General features: G+C 45.6%; 1 protein-coding gene and 1 long non-coding RNA gene across 2 annotated transcripts in view; one reads left to right on the top strand and one right to left on the bottom strand.

Moving 5' to 3' along the window:
- Positions 1-5389: 5389 nt before the first annotated feature.
- On the bottom strand, positions 5390-10817 carry LOC139081005 (uncharacterized). Its single transcript, XR_011535928.1, has 3 exons — positions 10658-10817; positions 8246-8353; positions 5390-6834 (listed from the first exon to the last, which is right to left on the bottom strand). It is a non-coding gene; the product is annotated as an uncharacterized lncRNA (long non-coding RNA).
- Positions 10818-10926: 109 nt separating this feature from the next.
- The window catches only part of ANOS1 (anosmin 1), a 180994-nt gene continuing 171956 nt past the window's right edge, over positions 10927-19964 (top strand). Inside the window, exon 1 of the mRNA XM_070606649.1 lies at positions 10927-11253. Coding sequence (XP_070462750.1) covers positions 11047-11253 — 207 coding nt within the window. The 5' untranslated portion in view covers positions 10927-11046. The remainder of the gene's footprint in view (positions 11254-19964) is intronic.

Genomic DNA, 19964 nt, shown 5'->3' with positions numbered 1-19964 from the left:
GACTCATTCTTTCAACAAATAATACATGTACTATTGCTATAGAAGCCTTGGACCTTGAATTGCTGCTTAAATGAACATGTAGCATCTAGTACTGTTATTTTTACTTTGTTATATTTTTAAGATTTTTTTTTCCTTTTTCTCCCCAAAGCCCCTCCGGTACATAGTTGTATATTCTTCATTGTGGGTCCTTCTAGTTGTGGTATGTGGGACGCTGCCTCAGCGTGGCTTGATGAGCAGTGCCGTGTCCGCGCCCAGGATTCGAACCAATGAAACACTGGGCCACCTGCAGCGGAGCGCACGAGCTTAACCACTCGGCCACGGGGCCAGCCCCTCATTATATTTTTAAATTAAGTTTCAGAAACATGGAGTTGGATAAATTATAATTCCTGGTCCATGGCATTCTCATCATTGTTCTAGATATGGCTCATTTTACATATTCAACTGTTTAGTTATTGTTAATAGTGTAGCAGATACCATGTAGCATTACCAACGACAAAGACTACGTCCTTTACAATCAACCAATACTCCTGCTCTCTCCACCACGACCCTGCAATCTAGGTCTTTCCTTTTTTATACAGATTTATTGCACATATACGTTTATTAGTAAGTAATTTTTATTCTAGTTATCTTTAACTTTATAAAAAGGATATCCTGCCATATATAACCTGTTGGCAGTTGTTATTACTGTTATATGATTAAGGTTGATCGTTAACATATACGTCTCAGTAATTAGTTGATTTTGACAGCTGTGTACTATTTCCATATAGTCCATACACCAGACTTTCTGCACCTGCTCTCCTGCTGATGGACACTTTGTTGCTAACGTGAGCTGTGCTGTTATAAACTTGCTTGTCCATGGTTTTTCACAATATATGTGCAGTACCTTCTCTTGGGTCGCACAGAAGTGGAATTGACTCGTAGCGATGACTCAGCGAGGTGAGTGGTCGGATGTTTAGAGGTGACGTCTGACCCTTTTCCAGAGTCATCGCATCAATTTACACTCCCATCAGCAATGTATAAAAGCCACTGTGAAGCCACCTGCTCTCCAAGAGGTAGCATGGTCAGACTTTAAATTGTAGCCAAGAGAAAGGCTGTAAAATAATATCCATGCTGGTCTTATTTTAGATATTTTTTTCTAATCACCAGTAATACTGAATGTCCCTTCATCTGTCTTTTAGAAATACGTGTTTCTTCATCCGGCCATGCCTATTCATAACTTTTGCTTATTTTTCTTTGGGTCTGTTTGTGCTCTTTTTACTGATTGTAGGAATTCATTCCCTATTCTTCATTCTAATATTTTGTCAGTTGTGTGTATTGTGAAAATTTCTTCCACTTTGTAATGTCTTTTCTTTCTTTAAGATGTTTTTGATGATCAATATGTCTTAATTTTACTCTAACAAATATATTATTATTTAGTGAATGTATTCTGTGTTTAGAAATATTTCTCTAGTCATGGATTCATCTTTGACCTAACTCCTGATTTGTCCTCTAACATCAGATGGTTTGAGGACTTCCTTCCTCGCTTCCCTGAGGCTGATCAGGTTTTGCTGGAGGGTAAATCAGTATCGCCTTCTAAAGCTTTGAGCTTGAAGCTGTTTCACCTGGGACTGAGCTTCAGGCCCCAGTTCCGGCTCTCTGACTCTGAGGGCAAATGTTGGTGCTGCCTCCCAGCCCTTTGCCGCCCCCTGCAGGCAGCTGTGACCAGGGTTACTGCATTAAATCAGCCAACTGCATGCTGGGAAGCAGAGAGAAGGGCACGGTCTGATGAATTTCCATTTGTTTCAGGCTTCGATAATTTCAGACAACTCTTATGCTATTAGTGAACCCCTGTATCATACTCTCAAAAACCTTGGCTAAATAAAGGAACAAACTATTACTGCATGAAATACGTTGAATTCAGAAATATGAAGCTAAGTGAAAAAAAGCCAGACACAATGCTTCATACTGTATGATTCCATTAATAGGGCATTCTGGAAAAGACAAAAATGGAAGGATAGAAATCAGATCACTGGTTGCCAGAGGCTGGGAGTCAGGGCAGAGATGCAATAGGGCACGAGAGAACTATTTGTGCCGATGGAAATATACTGCATCACAAGTGTATTGGGGGTTACATAACTGCATCCTTTGTTAAGACTCATCAAATTGTGGATTTAAATTTGTGGATTTTATTTTATCTGAGTTAACTCTATTTTATGTAAATTTACCTCGATAAAACCGACTAAAAAAGTTAAGAAAAAAATGTATAACTTAACTCCCTACAATGTAATTTTATGCAGCAAACACTGACCGAGCCTCAAAGAGGGTGTTTAAAATCAGGTAGAGTGTTTGACCAGGCGGGAAAATGGCTCTGGCGTTCCCGTCTGCTGTGTGAGCTCTTCTTGGATAGAATCTTAGGTTTAAATGCTTCTCTTGAAAACTCTGGAGAGGCAGGTGGGGGTTGCCCTGGGCATTTGCTTTTCTTTTCAGTCTGCCATCATTTATATATCACCAGTACCATTTTTATCAAATAAACTGCTTTGATAAATCATTTTGGAAAGTGGACTTGGTTTTCATGTTCAGAAACTAATGTCCATTTCAAGTCATTTAGAAATCATTTTTACCTTTCCATTAGTGGCAACGGACTCCACCAAATTACAAGATGCGTTGCTCTAAGGCAGGAGTTCTCAACTGGGAGCAATTTTTGACCCCCAGGGGATGCGATAATATCTGGAGACATTTTTGTTTGTTATAATTGTTTGGGGGTGGCTGGGCGGGGGCTAGTGGCATCTAGTGGCTGGAAGCCAGGCTAGCTCCCCGTGGCACAGGCTAGCTCCCCGTGGGCACAGGCTAGCTCCCCACGGCAAGTTATCTAGCTCAAAATGTCTGTAGTGCCTGGGCCGGCACGGTGGCGCAGCGGTTAAGTTCGCACGTTCCGCTTCTCGGCGGCCTGGGGTTCGCTGGTTCAGATCCCGGGTGCGGACATGGCACTGCTTGGCAGCCATGCTGTGGTAGGCGTCCCACGTATAAACTAGAGGAAGATGGGCACGGATGTTAGCTCAGAGCCAGGCTTCCTCAGCAAAAAGAGGACTGGCAGTAGTTAGCTGGGCTAATCTTCCTCCAAAAAAAAACAAACAAACAAACAAACAAACAAAAAATGTCTGTAGTGCCGAGGTTGAGAAACCCTGGTATAAAGTTTATAGCAAATAGAAGAGTAGTTAAAAACAAAAACAAAACATATTATAAATCCATTATCTAGCCATTGCTGAATGTTATGAATTCTCTATCTACCTTGCCTAGTTTGAGCACTCATTATTTATTCAAAGTCTGTACCTTTAGAAATATTACCTCAAAAGAATCCCGGAAGGTAGTCTCCATTCCCGTGTCTATTTATAAGGGGAAGGTATGGAGATGCAAAGGAGTGAAGGAATCTGCGTAGGTGGCACCTGCCTCCTTGCTCCCTCTGAGATTTCAACACCGGGTCGATTCCAAGCTGATGCTCTTCACCCTTCCTCATCTTCAAACTGTGGCATTTCTCCTGATCCTTTAGGATCTGAGCAGGCAATTATGATAAAGCCATGTCTTAAAATTTTTTCAGACAGCTATAATTTCATAGCTTTTGCGGGGGTGGAGGAGGGAGAATGTCTAGGACAAAAAGTCTTTGGTATTAAATTAACAATGAATGTGTGCAGCTAATTCTCTGACTACAGGAAAAAGCTTAAATCACTTTTCGTTTCTTTCATTGTGCATAAGGCCAGGAAGCATTAATTCATTAGGGATATCCTGCTGATGTGAAAGGCTTCACCAGCTCTCCGGAGACCCCACTCGTCTTACCTGACTTATTACGTGTCAGTGACATAGGTATGATTGCTCTCAGCTGAACACTTTTCCTAGCACAGTCCTCACGTATATGAAGAGCATTATGAATATCAAGATATTGAAAATAAATTTCTCTCGGATGAATGCTGCCTGACTGTAATCAGCCAAAACGGTAGCTACTAATTATTTGCGGAGAAGAAAAAGAACCAGGTTGAATCCATGTCCGTTCTTTGACTGAAGTTCTTTTTGAGCAGAGAAGCCGTTATGGTGTTACTTTCTCTGCATGGTGCAATATCCGGAAGGCCCATAGGAAAAATATTCCTGCTAGGAATCCCACGTAAGCAATGGAAGAATCCTATTTACCGTCTTTGATATCTACCTGTTGTCCAGCTGTGTCCAGGGGAAAAACAGATTGCTAAGAAAACAGAGTGAAGTGAGCTCCTGGGCTGGAGTTCATTCTCTGGAACTCAAAGTCAACGTTTTGTGTGAAAAGGAGTGTGATTGTGTGAAGAAAGGGTGGGTATTAGGAGGTACAGAAGTCATTGGACGGAGGAGAGAGGGGAAGGGAATGACCTTTGATTTCTGACTCCTTGAGACACCCAAATTCAATCTGAGAGCAGAATATTCTCCAGCTGCTTCCAGTTCGCCACTATAGAAAATCCTGGAAGTAAACCCAAATTTTTGGTTTTGTTTTTGTTCTGTTTTGGTCCTGGGGGATGCTTTTTGTTTAAAGCCTCTGTGGATTCAGAAGAGAAAAGTATTAATTCATGCCTTAGATACATCCATCAGTCTATTCGCTTGCTCTCAGGGTAACAGAGTGCCTCCTCCAAGTTCTTAAATGTGTTGATCTTAATTTCTCGACTGTTGGTTCATCTTGTCTAAAGTGGCTAGTGAGCATCGAAAGGCAGTTTCTGGGTCTTCTTTCTGTTCGCTAACACTGTAGATAAAGCCTGTTGACTTCTCTGCTTTAGTTTCCTCTGGTGTTGAATTCTATTCATATGGTCTCAGATTTGATGAAATATTAAGATGCAAGGAAAATGTGAGCTGCAAAGAAGGTGTTCTGAACAGAAGCTTCTTCAAATATAAGTCACACACAGTCTGCCTTTGTTGCTTAATTTTGTAGTGAATAGTTTGAGAAGTGTTTAAAAGCTAGGAAAAAATCCATTTGAAGACTGCTAGGCTCCTTTCTCTAATTTAGTTCAGTGTGACTGCATTTACACAGGAAAGCCACACTGGAATTAATCTAGTTGGTATTAATGGAGAACCTTACATGCTTATCCCAGTCAGATTTCTGCTTTAGACTTGACAATTTAGTCCTCAAGTTAGGTTATCAGTTAAAGGATTCCGTCCATTTCCTTTGCATTTTATTTATTTGGCCAGCATGTGGCGCTGTTTCCTGTTAAAAGTTGCCGTTTTCATCTTTCAGAAGCATCTCTCCAAATCTATGGTATTTATACGGCTCAATGTAAATTTCAACAGGCTTGAAAACATCAAAGAAGAAAAACCCACTTAAGTCTTTTTAACAGACTAGAATTTCAATATTTCTGAAGAGCACCTGAAGGTTTCTTTTCATGTTCAGGCATGAAAATCAGAATAAAAGTATGATTGTTTATTTGAGCTTCGTTTAAAAGTCTCATTTTATAAAATTTCAAATATGAGTTTTACTGAAAAATTCATTATGCATTTCACATTAAAATTAGGCCACTCGGAAATGAGCAATGAGGTTTTTAGTTAAAGTTATATCATTTAAGATTTAGTTAAAAGAATATAATTTAAATTTCTTTTAATTTGCTTACGCTTCTCAAAATGTATGGTACCGGGCAAACCAGTAATATTTTGGTCAAGATCCAGAAACAAATAAGTTACTTTTCATATTTTAAATAGTTTCCAGCATTTGGCTATTATATAGTATTTCTTTTATGGTTATGTGTATGTTTTTCAATATCTACAGCTGATTTATAAAATCCGGTATGCAAACACTGACTCTGTATGGTTGGTTGATCATTGTAGTGTAGCTAACATTAGAATTAGGGTAAAATCAGTTAATTGCCTAGTCATTGGGACAAGTATTCAGTTTTACTTGCATTGAACATTCTCTGAAACCACTGAATTTCCAAAACCCAATGTCCCTGAGTGGTCCAGCAGATGCTAAAATCAACAGAGGCCATCAAATGCACTACAGTTAAAAACTTGCGGGGAAGGAAAAAGCACTCACAGTTGAACATCATCATTGCTATACAGCTGACCCTTGAAACCTGAAAATGCACCATCTGATACATTTTATTGTTTAGTAATTATTGCAATGACAGAATAAAACTTTAGTGATGACATAATTTAGAAGAGGCTCTTAGCGTGACTGCAGAACAGGTACTGAACAAATTGAACACTGATTGATGCTGACTGTGGGGGAGGGAAAAGGACAAGGAGACAAATTCTTGAAAAGTAGACGTAGCTTGAAATCGTGTTATTTGACAATTCTTTGTATATGTTGCCAAAAGAGATATAAAATTCATTAAAATATTCTTTAGCACATAAAAGTAATACCAAACACATTTCTGATACTTCTTAGTAAAATCTTAGTAAATATCTAGGTAATTAATAAAAATAATACCTTTAAAACTTGTATATACAACTGAATTTTTATAATCTCATTGAAGAGGAGAATGTGTTGTATGCTAAAATTATCCCCAAGTAGGATGTCTACATTGCAAGGCAATTAAAGGAAGCAGGTGATTGCAAATGGATATGGGTGTTCTCTTCTGAAAAGTAGAGTGTATATTCAATGACCCAATGCAAAAATTATAATTTTCATTTGTAAAATGATTAAATTTGCCATCAGAGACCAGATTGGTACAGTACCGTAGAGGTTCATCCCATTCTTGCCTGAAATCATATTACAAAAGATGCAAATCTGATATGTATCCATTCAGTTGTTCATTGCACCCCACGCTTCTCATTTCACTATTTCTGATTTTCTCAAAGGCTCTCTCGGTATTCCCTGGATCATGAGATTCAAAGCTGAGCAGAAGGGAATTAAATCTGGAGGAGGAGGAGGAAAGCACAGTTAATGAGGAGATCTAGAAGGGTCTGACTATGCAATTCTGACAACTCAGCATGGAAATGTGGAGGGGAGAATGGCCGGAGGCCCTAGCAGGACATACTTCTTGGTTTTCTCACGTTTTCTTTTCTGGAAGTTAATTGCAATTTCTGAGAGAAGATGGATATTATAGCATCACCAAATGAAAGGTGTTAAAAGGAAACAGACCCTCATATGTGAGTTCTTGCCCCTCACTTCACTGTCACCTCTAACTCATAACCAATGACCAGGAACCGCATTCTGTTTTAAGACTCATAAATGCCATCAAAGTAAAGTATTGGTCATCTCTGGTTTTAGAGAGAGTCCTCAATTTGCTTTTCCAAGAGGAGCATATCAGAGAGAGATTATGTTTGCTTCCTTCGTAGTTTATCCTTATCAAATGTAGCTGGAAAGCCTTTGAAAAAAGCTGCGGGGCCTGCCCCGTGGCCGAGTGGTTAAGGTCGTGCTCTCTGCTTCGGAGGCCCAGGGTTTCGCTGGCATGAATCCTGGGCACAGACATGGTACTGCTTGTCAGGCTATGCTGAGGCGGCATCCCACATGCCACAACTAGAAGGACTCACAACTAGAAATATACAACTATGTACCAGGGGACTTTGGGGAGAAAAAGGAAAAATAAAAAAACAAAACAAAACAAACAAGCTGCTAGCCCCAAGAATGAGGCTAAGAGTGTCTTGGCTAAATGCATTGAAAAAATATATCAATGTGATTATTAAGAAATAGATTGGTGGGTCCAATCCATATCAACACAAATACCTAAAAAAGGCACTTTAAACAAAATGAAGTCATAGATGCTATTGAAATCAAAGCGTCCACTCGGTGTTTTAATGGGGTATATGTTTTCTACATCAATTATCTGTCAAACTTGTCCCTGACTCACTTGCTATAGAATCACCCCAGGTGGCGTGTAAAAGGTGAGATGCCAGCACCCGACCCCAGGTGGCGGACCCCGAATCTCTGAACATGGAGTCCTGGAGTCCACCTTGAGCGAGCTTCCCAGGGGGCTTCTTACTCTCTGCTAAAAAAAAAAAAGTAAAGAAGACGAAACTAATAACCTAAATAAGTTGCAAGGAAGAGCATAGCTCACTTTCTGGAAGCTGTGAATGAGGGCCTTGTTTTGTGTGTTTCCTCTATAACCTCACCAAGACAGGCACACATTTTGGTCTATCTTTGCTGACATAGCTAGAAATGAGTCAATGAAGGCCCTTTTCTACTCTCCCTGAGAGATGGGTGTTTTGTCTATTTAAGTCAAACTGAAGTCAGTTTAAGGTTCGTTTCTTCTCCAGACAAATTCAGACCATGGGGTTCAAGTTGGCTTTGAGGAAAGACACACTAAGCCCTTTGTCACTAATGCACCTGGACGATTCCCACGCGTTCCTTTATCAGTCATTTCTTCCATACACACTTCTGGTTGTCCTCTCCTGCCGTTGGTTGTCATGAACTTAGGGTGTGTCTTCACCAGTCCTGTCAAAAGTTAGAGAGGTCCCATGTGCCAACTTGCAGGGTGAGCTGCTTAATAAATTGGCTATATGTGAGCAGAATAAAAAAATAGATTTTAACTGTTATTCTGACTTTACAAAAATGTTTTCCTCTTACAAGTTACTTCAAACTGTAATTAACATAAATAACATGGAAAAGGCCAGCATGGTAACAGAGGATGTCTGTACTAATTCTAAAAGAAGAAAGCAATATAAATGCTAGTATTATTCTAACGTGTGCATAATAAGGTAGCCCTAAATGTTTAATCCCAAGCCTTCTGTTCAACCGACTAGATGTTCTCTTTTGTGGTTTATTATAAAATGCATTTATTCATGGCAATGAATATGCTATGGAACCCATATAAGTAACACACACACTGCTTTTTAAAAAAATAGTGATCCCTTTGAACGTTTAAAAGCTGTTTCTAAAAGCTCACCATGCTTGTCCCTATGATTTCCCTGTCCAGAGTATAAATTTCATGATATGACATGCAAAGTCATAAATCAAAGAAAATGTAGGCAGGCATAATATCCTCGCCTTCACCAAGACCAGGTGTTCGCTTAACTTTAAAACTTGCACAAGCACTGTGGAAGGATCGGCTGCAGCTTTTGGAAACGTTTTTAGTAATTCCCAAATGAAAGTGATAACAGTCAGAAGACAGTCCCTGGATTCAGATGTCACGCACTGACACAAGACTTTATACACTTCTAACTTGGGGTCACCATGATTAGCTTCTTTCCTCCTAGTCAATATTAAGTATGTTTAACATTCTTAAAAAAGATTTCCATTTGCAACTGAGTATCTTTTAAACAAATTACTGAGCTCGTGTGAGATCATGCCTAAAGTTTTTTATGTTTCCAGCTCACGTGTAGAATTGTCATGCTAAAACCTACAGATAGGACTGGCTACATAATTTGAATGTTGTTCAAAATTAAAATCAAGATGGTGACAGAAGAACATTAAACCAAGTGTGGCTCCTTCTAAGATGGGGCTCCGCACAATTGTACAGGTCGCACACCCATGAAGCCGGCTCTGCCTACAGAAACTTTGAACAAGGCAACTCTGATTTTTTTAATTCATTGAGAAACACATTAAGACATTAATTCTATTGGCCTTGCTGACTTACCTATGTGGAGAAATATATATGTAAGATGAGGTACTTGAAACAGAATCGTAGGTATAATAGGATCACTGTAGATGGTGGTTGTTATAATTTAACAGAAAGATCCCAGAATCACAGAGTGGAAACTGTGCAGAAACCTAGGAGGAGAAGGCTGGAAATTGGAAAGAGCCAGAGGCTCTGTGCAAAGAGGGATTAAGCTTTGTGATGGATCGCGGAGCAGACCGAGTGCATCTAGACGCTCTGCTGTGCTCTGCTGTGTGCGTATGGAGGTATGATGTTTTGGAATGTGTGAGTGCAATTTTGTACGAGAACGTGGCAATGTCAGTGCACAGAAACATCAGTCAATTGTTCCGCATCCAAAAGTGAGTGTGCATGAGTCTTTTTGACTCGACTGTGTTACATAAATATCCCCATGTCTGAAGCACAGGCTTCGTGACCGCATCCCAGCACTCTCTGGGGTCTCCCAGTCGCAAGGGGGCTGGGGCACTGCCATTTCCCAGCAGAGCTCAGGGAAGCAGAAAGCTTTGTTACAGGTGGTGTAGTACAAATGCAGCCGTGTCTCTTTCTCTGGCATGGCCCCTGCTGGGGAGAACATGTGTGCTGAAAGAGCATTGGAAAAGAGTACAAGAGACGATGGGGTGGCAATGTCACTGCTAAGAAGGCTGAATCAAGAGGCGTGGGGCAGAACAAGGGGAAGAAAGAGTTTAGGAAAGATTTCTGTTTTGAAGAACTCACACTGGGACTGCAGTGCTTACTAGAAAAACAGACACCCGAGGAAACAACGTGTGTGGGTCTAATTAACAAATGTCACTAGCTATGTACTCAGAGTTAATAAGAAGATATCCCAGATAATAAGAAGACGGAAAGAAGGGAGGAAGAAGGAAGGAAAGAAGGAATGGGGGAGGGAGGAAAAAAATGTCAGTCAAATGTCTCTGCCTGGCCTCTGGCTCGTTTCATATCCATTTCAGTTCTGTTACTTAGCTCTTTGCCACTACTTGGGTAAAGGGAAATTCAAATACGGAGAGCATGAGCGAAGCTGGGAGCCGGGGTGAAAATTGGGGAGGCAGCCCACAACTTTAGGGCGCTTGGTCCTTTAGGGCGAGGCCATCCTTCCCAAGACAGCGCCTCGCATCCCAGGCCCGGGCTGGCTCACACCTGGCGTTTACCTGGATGGTGGGGCGAGGTGGAGGCAGGAAGGAGCGAATGCAGACCATGGTGGAACCTGCGTGGGCTGGGCAACGGACCACAGGGAGACCAGCTCAGCGTGGGGACCTGCCCTCCCTTTGGGCGCCCCGGCCCGCCGCCCCTTAGACCTGCGCACGGCCCTCCGCCCGGCCTCCCTGTCACTCACTTTCCTTCCAGCCAATGGCATGGCCGCCTGTCACCCTCACCCCACCCCTCGAGGCCGAGTTGGGAGGGAGGGCGGGGGGCCGGAGTTGAATGATTGAACTTTCCAGCAGAGTTGCGGCGGCCGCGAGGTCCCCGGCAGTGCGGCCCCGGCGCGGAGCTGGGAGCCTTGGCCAGCGCCCGGCGCCCGCGCCCTCGACCCGCAGCCATGGTGCCCGGGGCGCCCGGCGCGGCCCTGACCCTCTGCCTCTGGCTGGCGGCCTCCGGGGTCTGCCTGGCGGCCGGCCCCGGCGCGGCGGCTGCACGGCGGCTGGACGAGTCGCTGTCGGCCGGGAGCGTCCAGCGCGCCCGCTGCGCATCCAGGTGCCTCAGCCTGCAGATCACGCGCATCTCCGCCTTCTTCCAGCACTTCCAGGTAGGGCAACCGCGGCCCGCCCCGGCTCCTCCCCGGCGCTTCGGGTTGCGGCGGGGGCGCACAGGGCGCGCGCCTCCCAGCCTCGGCGCCCGAACTTCTCGCCCAACTGGACCGGCAGATCCGGCTTTCGCTCGGCTTGGATTTTACTATCGGGGTCCTCGAACCCTCCTTTCCAGCCTCCTCCCTGCTCTCGAAAGGAAAATGAAGCCTGCAGCATCTTTCCCCAACTCCCCTTCTTCCCAGCGGAAAACGAAAGGCGATTTCTTTGGGGAGGGAGGGCAGTTTTGTGGATTCCGAGGGCGGGTGTGTGGATTTGTTAGTTGAGGAAGAGTCCCGCAAACTCCCGGGCGTTCCGGGGCCCTCGGCGGCGCCGGCACTGCGCGTGGCCGTGAGGCGCGCGCAGCTGCGCGCGGGGACCCGCGCGAGGTGCCCAGCCCCGCAGGTGCCCGCGGGCCGACACTTTTGTCTCTGTTGAGAGATGCTTTCACACTCGGCGAGCCCGGAACTCGCGGCCCGCACTTCGGGCCCCAGGCAGAGCACTAGGGTCAAGTCGTGTGTTCCACAGTGTGTGTGTTGGGGCGTGGGCCGGGGGGGGGGGGTGGCTCTGCGCGCCCCAATTCAGAGCCCCAAAACTTCCAGACCTTGTCAATGAATAGCCTGGAGAGTAAGGGAAGAGTTGCAAGCGATGCGGGACTTAGGCCATGTTTGGATGCTCCGAGAAGAGTCCCGGGGTCCATATATACCCCCTGCTCTCGTAGGTTCTTTCAGCTTGATAGTGGAGTGTATGTGTGTGTGTGTGTGTGTGTGTGTGTGAGCGAGGGTGTGTAGGAGGTTCGGGGAAAAGCACACTTGGCGCCTGTGGAGGGGGTCCATAGTGGCGAGGATCCCCGCGGACTTGCGCAGGCACCCCGGGTGCGGGTGGGCGCACAGGAGCTGTTCCCGGACTCAGCGGAGTTGCGTCGGGCTGCTGCCTTCCCAGCCAGTCCCAGCGCGCGCGCTCTGAAATCTTTCACGCAAACGTCTTGTTTCTCTCGTTTGCTATCGTTCTCTCCCTCGCCCTCTCGCTTCTATCTCTAGCTGCTCACCTGTTCCAAGATCGCAACTTCTCGCCCCAAAGAAAACTGCGGAGGCCGGAAGGAGACTTGGGGCTCTTTCGCGGGGTTCTAAGCCGAGCCCTCTGCCCTTAAGAAATAAACTGGGTGTCCCTCCCACCTGGGCTGGGTTAAGGGGGCCTCCCCGCTGCCAGGCGGCCTTGGGAATTAAGCTGCGATAGGAGGCGGTTGTAATGACGGTGGAGTTTGGGGCGAATCGCCGCCGCCCTCCGGTGGTTCATCTTGGCGTGAGAGCTAATGAAACCTCGCCCCGAATGGCATCAGGGGAACTCAAAGTTGGGATCTTCCGAGAATGAACCAGCTCGCGAAGTTTGCGTGCGCGCGAGTGTGTGGTTTTGTTTGTGCTCAGTCAAAGAAGCAACATCTAGTGGGTTTCACAGAAACTGGCACGCTCTGCGGTCCTCCTGGGCCTCAGGGAAAGCGAAAACCCAGTGCTCGTCTCCTGCGGTGAAATTACGCCGACATCCTGGAGAGGGCTCCTCCCCGGCCACCTGGTTTCAAAACCGCCCTGCCCTGCCTTAAAAGTCGCTCTCCTGAGAAGATGCTGCACTATTGTTTAAATAACAGAAAACAAAACAAAACAGAGCAGCCCATCCCCGGCGAGAAAGAGTATCTTTTCTTTCTTTCTTTTTTTATTGAATTGTCAGTTGCTGTAATTTATTTGTTTTACAGTTTCGGTGGCTAAAGCAGCAGTTTAGATCAAGCCAATTCCCGTGAAAGGCTTTTCTTGTGGTCTCTTGGCGTGATTTCTCTTCGGAAGAAAAACTGCTGACAGAACACACATTGCCAAACAATCCTGATTACATTTTAATTAGCTGGGGTGAAATAAGCTGCAAATTACTCAGTTAGGACTTAGTAACTGCTGTTTTTGCAATCAATGGCAAAGCCATTCTTGGAGGTTTAACTCTAACCTGATAATGCCTATTTGGTTTATCTAAATTGTAGGGATTAAGCTTTCTTAGGATTTGAAAAGACAGCCGCACATTCTCCTTATAAAACCTCAAGCTTCCCTGGCCCTCCCCCTTTTTAAATGGTTGGGGGGAGGTGGAGGAATCAGCTGGAGCCAACTCATTACGCTGCACATGGTATTTATTAATGGGTGGGGAAGGCGGGGCCAGAGGAAGCTTTTGGAAGAGTGCCTTCTGTCAGGGTCAGCCCACCGCACCTACTTGTGCAAATAAGCCCAAGCTGAAGGCTGTTTCTGGAGCATTTGCCATCTCCAACTTCTCTTGCACAGTTCTAGGCATCTTTTTAAGGCTAGGAGAAGGCTTGCTGCCAGCCTTGGAGCCAGCCAAGTGTGTGGACTCTTAGGCGTGAAAACTGCCAGGCCTTGGCTAGGAAGAACCCAACCTCTGCACTCATGGTACAGACAGAGACTCAGAGCCACCAGGGGCAGTGACCTGGGCTAGCAGACCTGCAGAAGAAGCTGGAATCGCCTGGTCTCCACCCCGATTCAGTGCCCTTTCCAACGCCTCCCAGCCCTGCAGCAACAAGGCGGGAGGACTGTGAGTAGATGGTGCGCCCCTGGTGTCTGTGGGGCTGGCTCAGCTTCACCTGTCAACCACGCCTGAAAGCGCAAGGGACTCAACACTGATGCACGGAGGTGGGAATGGTGACGGGGGATGTCTGAATTATCCGGCACAGCCCCTGACCTAGAAGAGCTTAGAATTTCAGACTGAAAGGGAGACGGATTCTCGATTGCATCGCTTCACTGCTGAGTGCTGCCCCTCATTCATGAAAACAAGCAGTACAGGTTAGCACCTCCCAGGGGCTCAGTCTCCAGCTCCACGATGCCCTGTGCAGGGCGTTTGGCACTTTGCAGTTTCAGGTTAACACTTACATATGTGGGTGGTTAAAATCCTGCCAACAGAGGTGATTGGGAAGGACATCCTCTTATCAGTGGAATGAAGATGAGCTCCGAGCTGTGGGGTACGGAGCAGGGGAGTGGGCTCTGGAGCCAGGCAGAACTGCTCTGCATCCAGGCTTTGCCACTTTGCAGATGGGTCGCTTGGGCAGACTGCTTTCCTGAACTCCCAGCCTCCTCTGTGTCCACTGGGAGATGAGTACCTGCCCAGCAGGGTGGAGATCGTAAAACATGTTGGGGCTAACGAAAGTGATGGTGATAAAGGAGCTAACGCTAACTGGGAGATTACGAAGTACCAGACAGTGTTCTGGATGTCTTACAAGGCTGTCTCACCACGTAATCCCCACACCCACCATATGGAGGAGTACCGTCTGTGTTCTCCTGTAATTGATAAGGGGGTGAGGTGCTGAGAAGGCGGGTTGGTCACACAGCTCATAGACGGCAAAGCTCGGTTCTGAGCTAAGACAGCTACCAGTTTTTGGGTTTGTTTTTATTTTTATGGTTTCATTGTTTAGTTGGTTAATTTACTTCAGGACTGACCTAATTTTCAGGACCTGGCGCAAAATGAAAACGTTTGGTCCATTATTCCAAGAGCAAGAAAAAAAGTGTTAAAGGAGCTAAAATGTAACATGTTTTCCTTCTGTGGCCCTTCTCTCTCAACTTGTCGTGGTGTTTTAAATTTGCTGTTCAGTGCGCTTCTCAGTAAAGAAAAATTTAAAAATTGAGTTACTAGCAGGGATTTTACTGCTCATCGTTATATTGTGCGGGGGCAGTGTTACAGATGTCAGAGCATTTCACTTGTCTGGGGAATCCCCAGTATCATCCAATTCAGATTTCCTGGCTCTTCCCTGGAGGGTGCTTTGAGATGGCTGGAGGGAGAAGCAGAAGCCAGACTCAGGAAGGTGGGAAGGAGGAAGAGAGGCCCCCCCCAAGTGCTCAGTGTGGCTTGTGCCCAATAGGCCCCCCCAAGGGGATTTTGCAGGATGCCTGTACGCGTGTAGAACTTCACAGGTACCTGGGGCCTGGTGTGCACCCATGCTTGCTCAGGCATAACACTTGCCTGGTCTCATATTCTCCCAGCTGCTGGACCAATGCACTGCACTGTGTTCTAGATGGATCCTCAGGAAGTTGAGCCAAGGGTCTCCCCCTCCTGCCACTCAACCCATGGCAGATGGGCAACTCCCAAGTGTACTGCAGCCTTCTGCTGGATGCAACTGGTACCTGCATCGGGGATGGGCAATAGGTTTGTTCCTGTGGAATCTTGGGCTCTGGCTGGCCACCCACCAGACACAGCATGGTGCTACCAGCTTGGGATTAGGACACCACCACTATCTTCTGGGACACTTCAGGGCATGCATGCTCAACCCTGACTCTCCTTGCACCCACATCCAGGTCCCTGCAGGGGACACAGTGTGACGGTGATTTGAGGGCAAAGAGTGAGGAGAGAGAGGTTGGGTTACGACTGAGGTGCCAGTGGCTGAGGGAGTGGACAACCGAGAACCTTTCCTGGGGAGGTAGGAGGCAGCATCATGTGTGGTCAGAGGCTCCAAGCCTCCACACTTCCATCAGACTTAATGTACAAAACACAGACTCGAGGAGAAAATCATTAAGAATTTCAACATGGCGATTGAAGAGCGTTAAACCCCAGGCACATGTCCCATTCTGAGCATGGGCTGTGTGCACTGGTCACGTGTCCATGAAGCTGGCCCTGGTCTGGGTCTTGTATATAAGGTTGCAGAGCCCTTTGGAAGGCATGAAGCCCACTTGGCACGGCGGTTCCTCAGAGGGCTGTCCGTGGTGTTCAATGCTGACCTGTGCTCACTTGGCAGTAACCTCCTCTACGCTTGTTTTCCCACCTTCACTAGAAGATTAAAGAAGAGGGAAAAAGAAGAAGATTGTGCCTGAAATAAGCTCTATCTCTCTTTAGGCGAATCTCATTTACCTTGAGAGTGACTTCCTCTCTTATGCTAGTTTGAGACATTGGGGCATTTCTTGTGGGAACCTCCCCCCACCGCCCCTGCCGGTTTTGCTCATGATGGCGACAGTGGAGCTGAATCTTGGAGCCTTAAAGATAAAGTCATTCCGCTAAGTATTAGCAGACCTGGAACCTGCTCTTCCTCTGCCTGTGTTTTCTCAAAGGAAGCTCAAGAAAATAGGGTTTGAGGACAAATAGTAGTTCATGTGCAATAGAGGAGAGAGAGTGTATCTATCTCTGCCAGAATTCCGGACTGCTCAGAGAAAAAGTGGGTGGAATCTTGTTGGAAGATAAGTAGCAGGTTGCTGGCAGCCTTGGCCCTAGGGTTCTAGAATTTTATTAGTGTTAAGAGATTCTTGCTTAATGGGACTTATTCACCCTATAGAATACCACTGATAGGCTCGCTTAGGTAGCTGATCAGAGGCTTTTCCTCGCAGTAATTGGAAGCTGTTTGTTTTGGCAAAGGAGAGGATGAAGCTGGTGATTAGCTCATTCTGCTTAGAGAACCAGCCTCTCCTCCAAGGAAAAGTAAACAGTTTGCGCGGGGTGGGGGGAAGCTTAGCAGCCAACAGTCAGGCCCCTGCTCAGAGATTTGGGAGGAGCCGTTCCGTGGTGAGTGTCCTCAGCCCTGGCGTGTCCGTCTGCCCCGCAGTCAGTCTAGGTTGTGTGCCGGAATGGCCGGGTGTGGACAGAGTCACTGGGAAGAAGGCCGGCCTCAGATTTGGCCGTTCTCTTTCCTGGTTCTGGGTCACTGGATCTCTGGCCGGGTTTCTAAGAATTCATGAATTTGACCCAAATCAAACATTAGGCTGTTCATGGCAAATTTTCAAGTTTTTAATACAGTGTTTCTCCGTGAATGTGATTTAAAAGTCTATCTTTATTGTGACTATTATAGAACATTTAAAAACACATTAGAAAACAGTGATTGACTTGTTCATTTCTTTGTGCACTATATCATTAGAGGAGAAATTATATATTTACATTTAAACATTTTTATATTTTGTATATATATGTGTGTGTGTATAATATATACATGTATGTGTGTCTGGAGGTCTAAATTAAAAAGTTAAAGTTACTGTTGGTGCAAGTGTTCCTCCTTTAAAAAACTTAATCAAAAATTAGGAAGTTACTCTATTTCTTTGAAATGGATTCACCGGATTTCATTGTACAATCCACCGTTGTGTGGTTCAGTGAATGGGCGTACAACTGAAGGGTCCGGTAGAGAAACTTGTGAACGTGTTAGTGGGCACCGCTTGTATGAACTCAGAAATGGAGAAGTTCCCATGAATCACTTGCATTGCTTTACAGAATTCTACTCTTGTACAATTTGGAGGGTGGGGCTGGGGGCAACAATCAGCAAAGCATATCCATATTATCAAAAGACGTTTTATATATGAAAAACGGGACCAGGGAAAATTGCAAATGCCCCATTGCAAGGCCTTGTGCAAATTATTGCAGAACTTATACTTTGCTGCCTTGTCTAAGCTCAGAGGCCTTTTAGACTCCCCCAGCCGGTCGCCTCTCAGCATTTCTATTGCACTCAGCCTGGACTCCGTATTTTGAAAGTGTGTTGTCTGTCAACATATGGCATTTATTAAGTATGACTTAGTTTTTCCTCTTTGCATTAATCAAAGATACCCATAAGTCTATCAAGCTTCGGATCAGCATGAGGTCTCCCACGTTACCAGAGTAGACTGATAAAACTCATAATCTTGACATTTTAGTTATCTTTGCACCATCATCTGAGGAAATTGTGTACTTTTTTTTGGATTCTCTGAAATATTGAAAATAGGTCACAGACACCTATTCCTCCTCAGTACATGCTGCTGGTGACCTTCTGTCCCTCACCCCGGCAACCCCAGGCTCCCGTATCAGCTGCTAATAGCTTACAGCTGCTGCTTCTGATACTAACCTTCGGCCAATGGGTGTCATCTTGCCAGCAAGACAGGGTATCCTACTCCCTTGATGAGGGCAAATCGTGGCCATTGGCTCACTGCTGGGGGATCCAGGAGGCCAGCCCCCTGCTGGGATCAACTCTCCCGTACAGTTTATGCTCCAAAGCGTTGCATGGGACCAGGCTCATGCAGGTCAGCTGAGCTCACGTCCCTACTCAGCTTTCTCAGCTCCTCCTCCTGCCTCCTCCCCTCCCCTTCCATCAAGAGCTTCCCTACCAGTAGATGACATACCCAGAAAGCCCCTTTTCAGCCTCTGCTCCTAGGAAACCCAATCTCAGACACCTCCCTTCAGAGATCCCTGATCCAATTCATTCAACACTTTTGTTTTTCAGATGAGACAACTTGATGCTTATAGAAATAACTCGTGCAAGCACGTACAGATAGTAGACACAAGAAGTAAAAATAGAGCCCAGCCTTCACAACTGTCAGCTCAGACTTTTTTCCTCTGTCACTTTAAAAAAAAGTCTTGAGAGTTTATACAAACTTTAAAAAATCCCTCTAAATGAAGAAGCAGTTAGAGTCAGAACATTTTCTCTTATTTGAGTTTAGCTTATATCTCCAGAGGATTTCAGTAAAAAGATTTCATATTGTGAGCCCAATTTATAAGCACATCGTGCTCCTTCATTGTCCAGAATTAAGTGAAATGTCAAAAATATATACTATTAAGGGAAGCTTGAAGTAGTTGTATGGTAGGTAGACAGCAGATGGGGTGAGGGGACATCGTTAACTACAGGACTCCCTGGCGGGTCTAGGGAGATGGCAAGGATAGTTAATTCAGATAGTAACCACCTAGAGATTTACTCAGCAAGCAAGCAGGGAGCCACGTCTCCCAGGACCCAGAATCCCCTCTGTGTTCCTAGAAGATTTCACACATGGTTTCAAAGAGGTGTGGGAGGCGTTTTCCTGATGGTAGAGTGGGTTAGATAACAGTAGTGATCCCAACAGCCAATAAGTAAAGAGGAACTAGGCAGGAGTGTTTATGGCTCATTTTAATATGAATCACAGATTGTAGATGCTGGATCTGTTTCTCCCTTAGGAAAAAAAAACAACACAGTTTTAATCACTTCCATTTATTTCAGCTAATATCCATGGATTGCTGCAGTTTCAAAGATGAGACTGTAAAATCCCTGCTCATCAGGAATTTATAGTCCAGGAGGGGCCAAGACTTGTAAACAGACAACTCAGTCCACGAGTGACAGCTCATATAGACTTATTTGTGTGAGATCTCAGAGGAGAGGGAAAGTGTCCTAGGGGATGTGACACTTGAGCGAAACCTTCAAAGCTGGGCTCTTCCAGCGTAGACCAGCCAATGTGAGTAAATACAGCATCCTTGCAACAGTCTGGGCTGTCTCTTGCGGACTGCCAGCGGCTTCTATGGACATGACACAGCATCAGCGCCTCAGCTTGCAGCCAGGCTTTGGGAATGCGGGGAGAGCTGTCCCAGAGCTCAAGTCTGTTGTTCTGTGGGACGGGTTAAGAGCAGGTCATCACACTTAGAGGTGTGTGTACAGTTCCTCTTCCCGTTCTTGCTGATCGAGCTGGACCTCAGGCTACACTCCTGAGGGCTCCAACGCTCTTCAGTTGATCTCTGTGGGGATCCTTGCTAGCACTCCTAAGAAGGAGCCCCAGAGGAGTACAAGAAGGCGTAAGAAGGAGGCTGCCCATGCCATCTCGCTGCCATTACACTTTGGCTGACAGTAGGCCCCCAGTCTGAGTCAGTGGGGGTGGACCCAAAGTACGAAACTCTCCTGAATCACTGGTCCACAGGATGGAAGGTATTTAGCACTGCATCTTGTAATGTCTTG

Source organism: Equus przewalskii, chromosome X (genome assembly GCF_037783145.1).
Source record: "Equus przewalskii isolate Varuska chromosome X, EquPr2, whole genome shotgun sequence".
Classification (NCBI taxonomy): domain Eukaryota; kingdom Metazoa; phylum Chordata; class Mammalia; order Perissodactyla; family Equidae; genus Equus; species Equus przewalskii.
The sequence above is the reverse complement of the archived record's forward strand: the minus strand, read 5'-3'. Positions and strand labels throughout refer to the sequence as shown.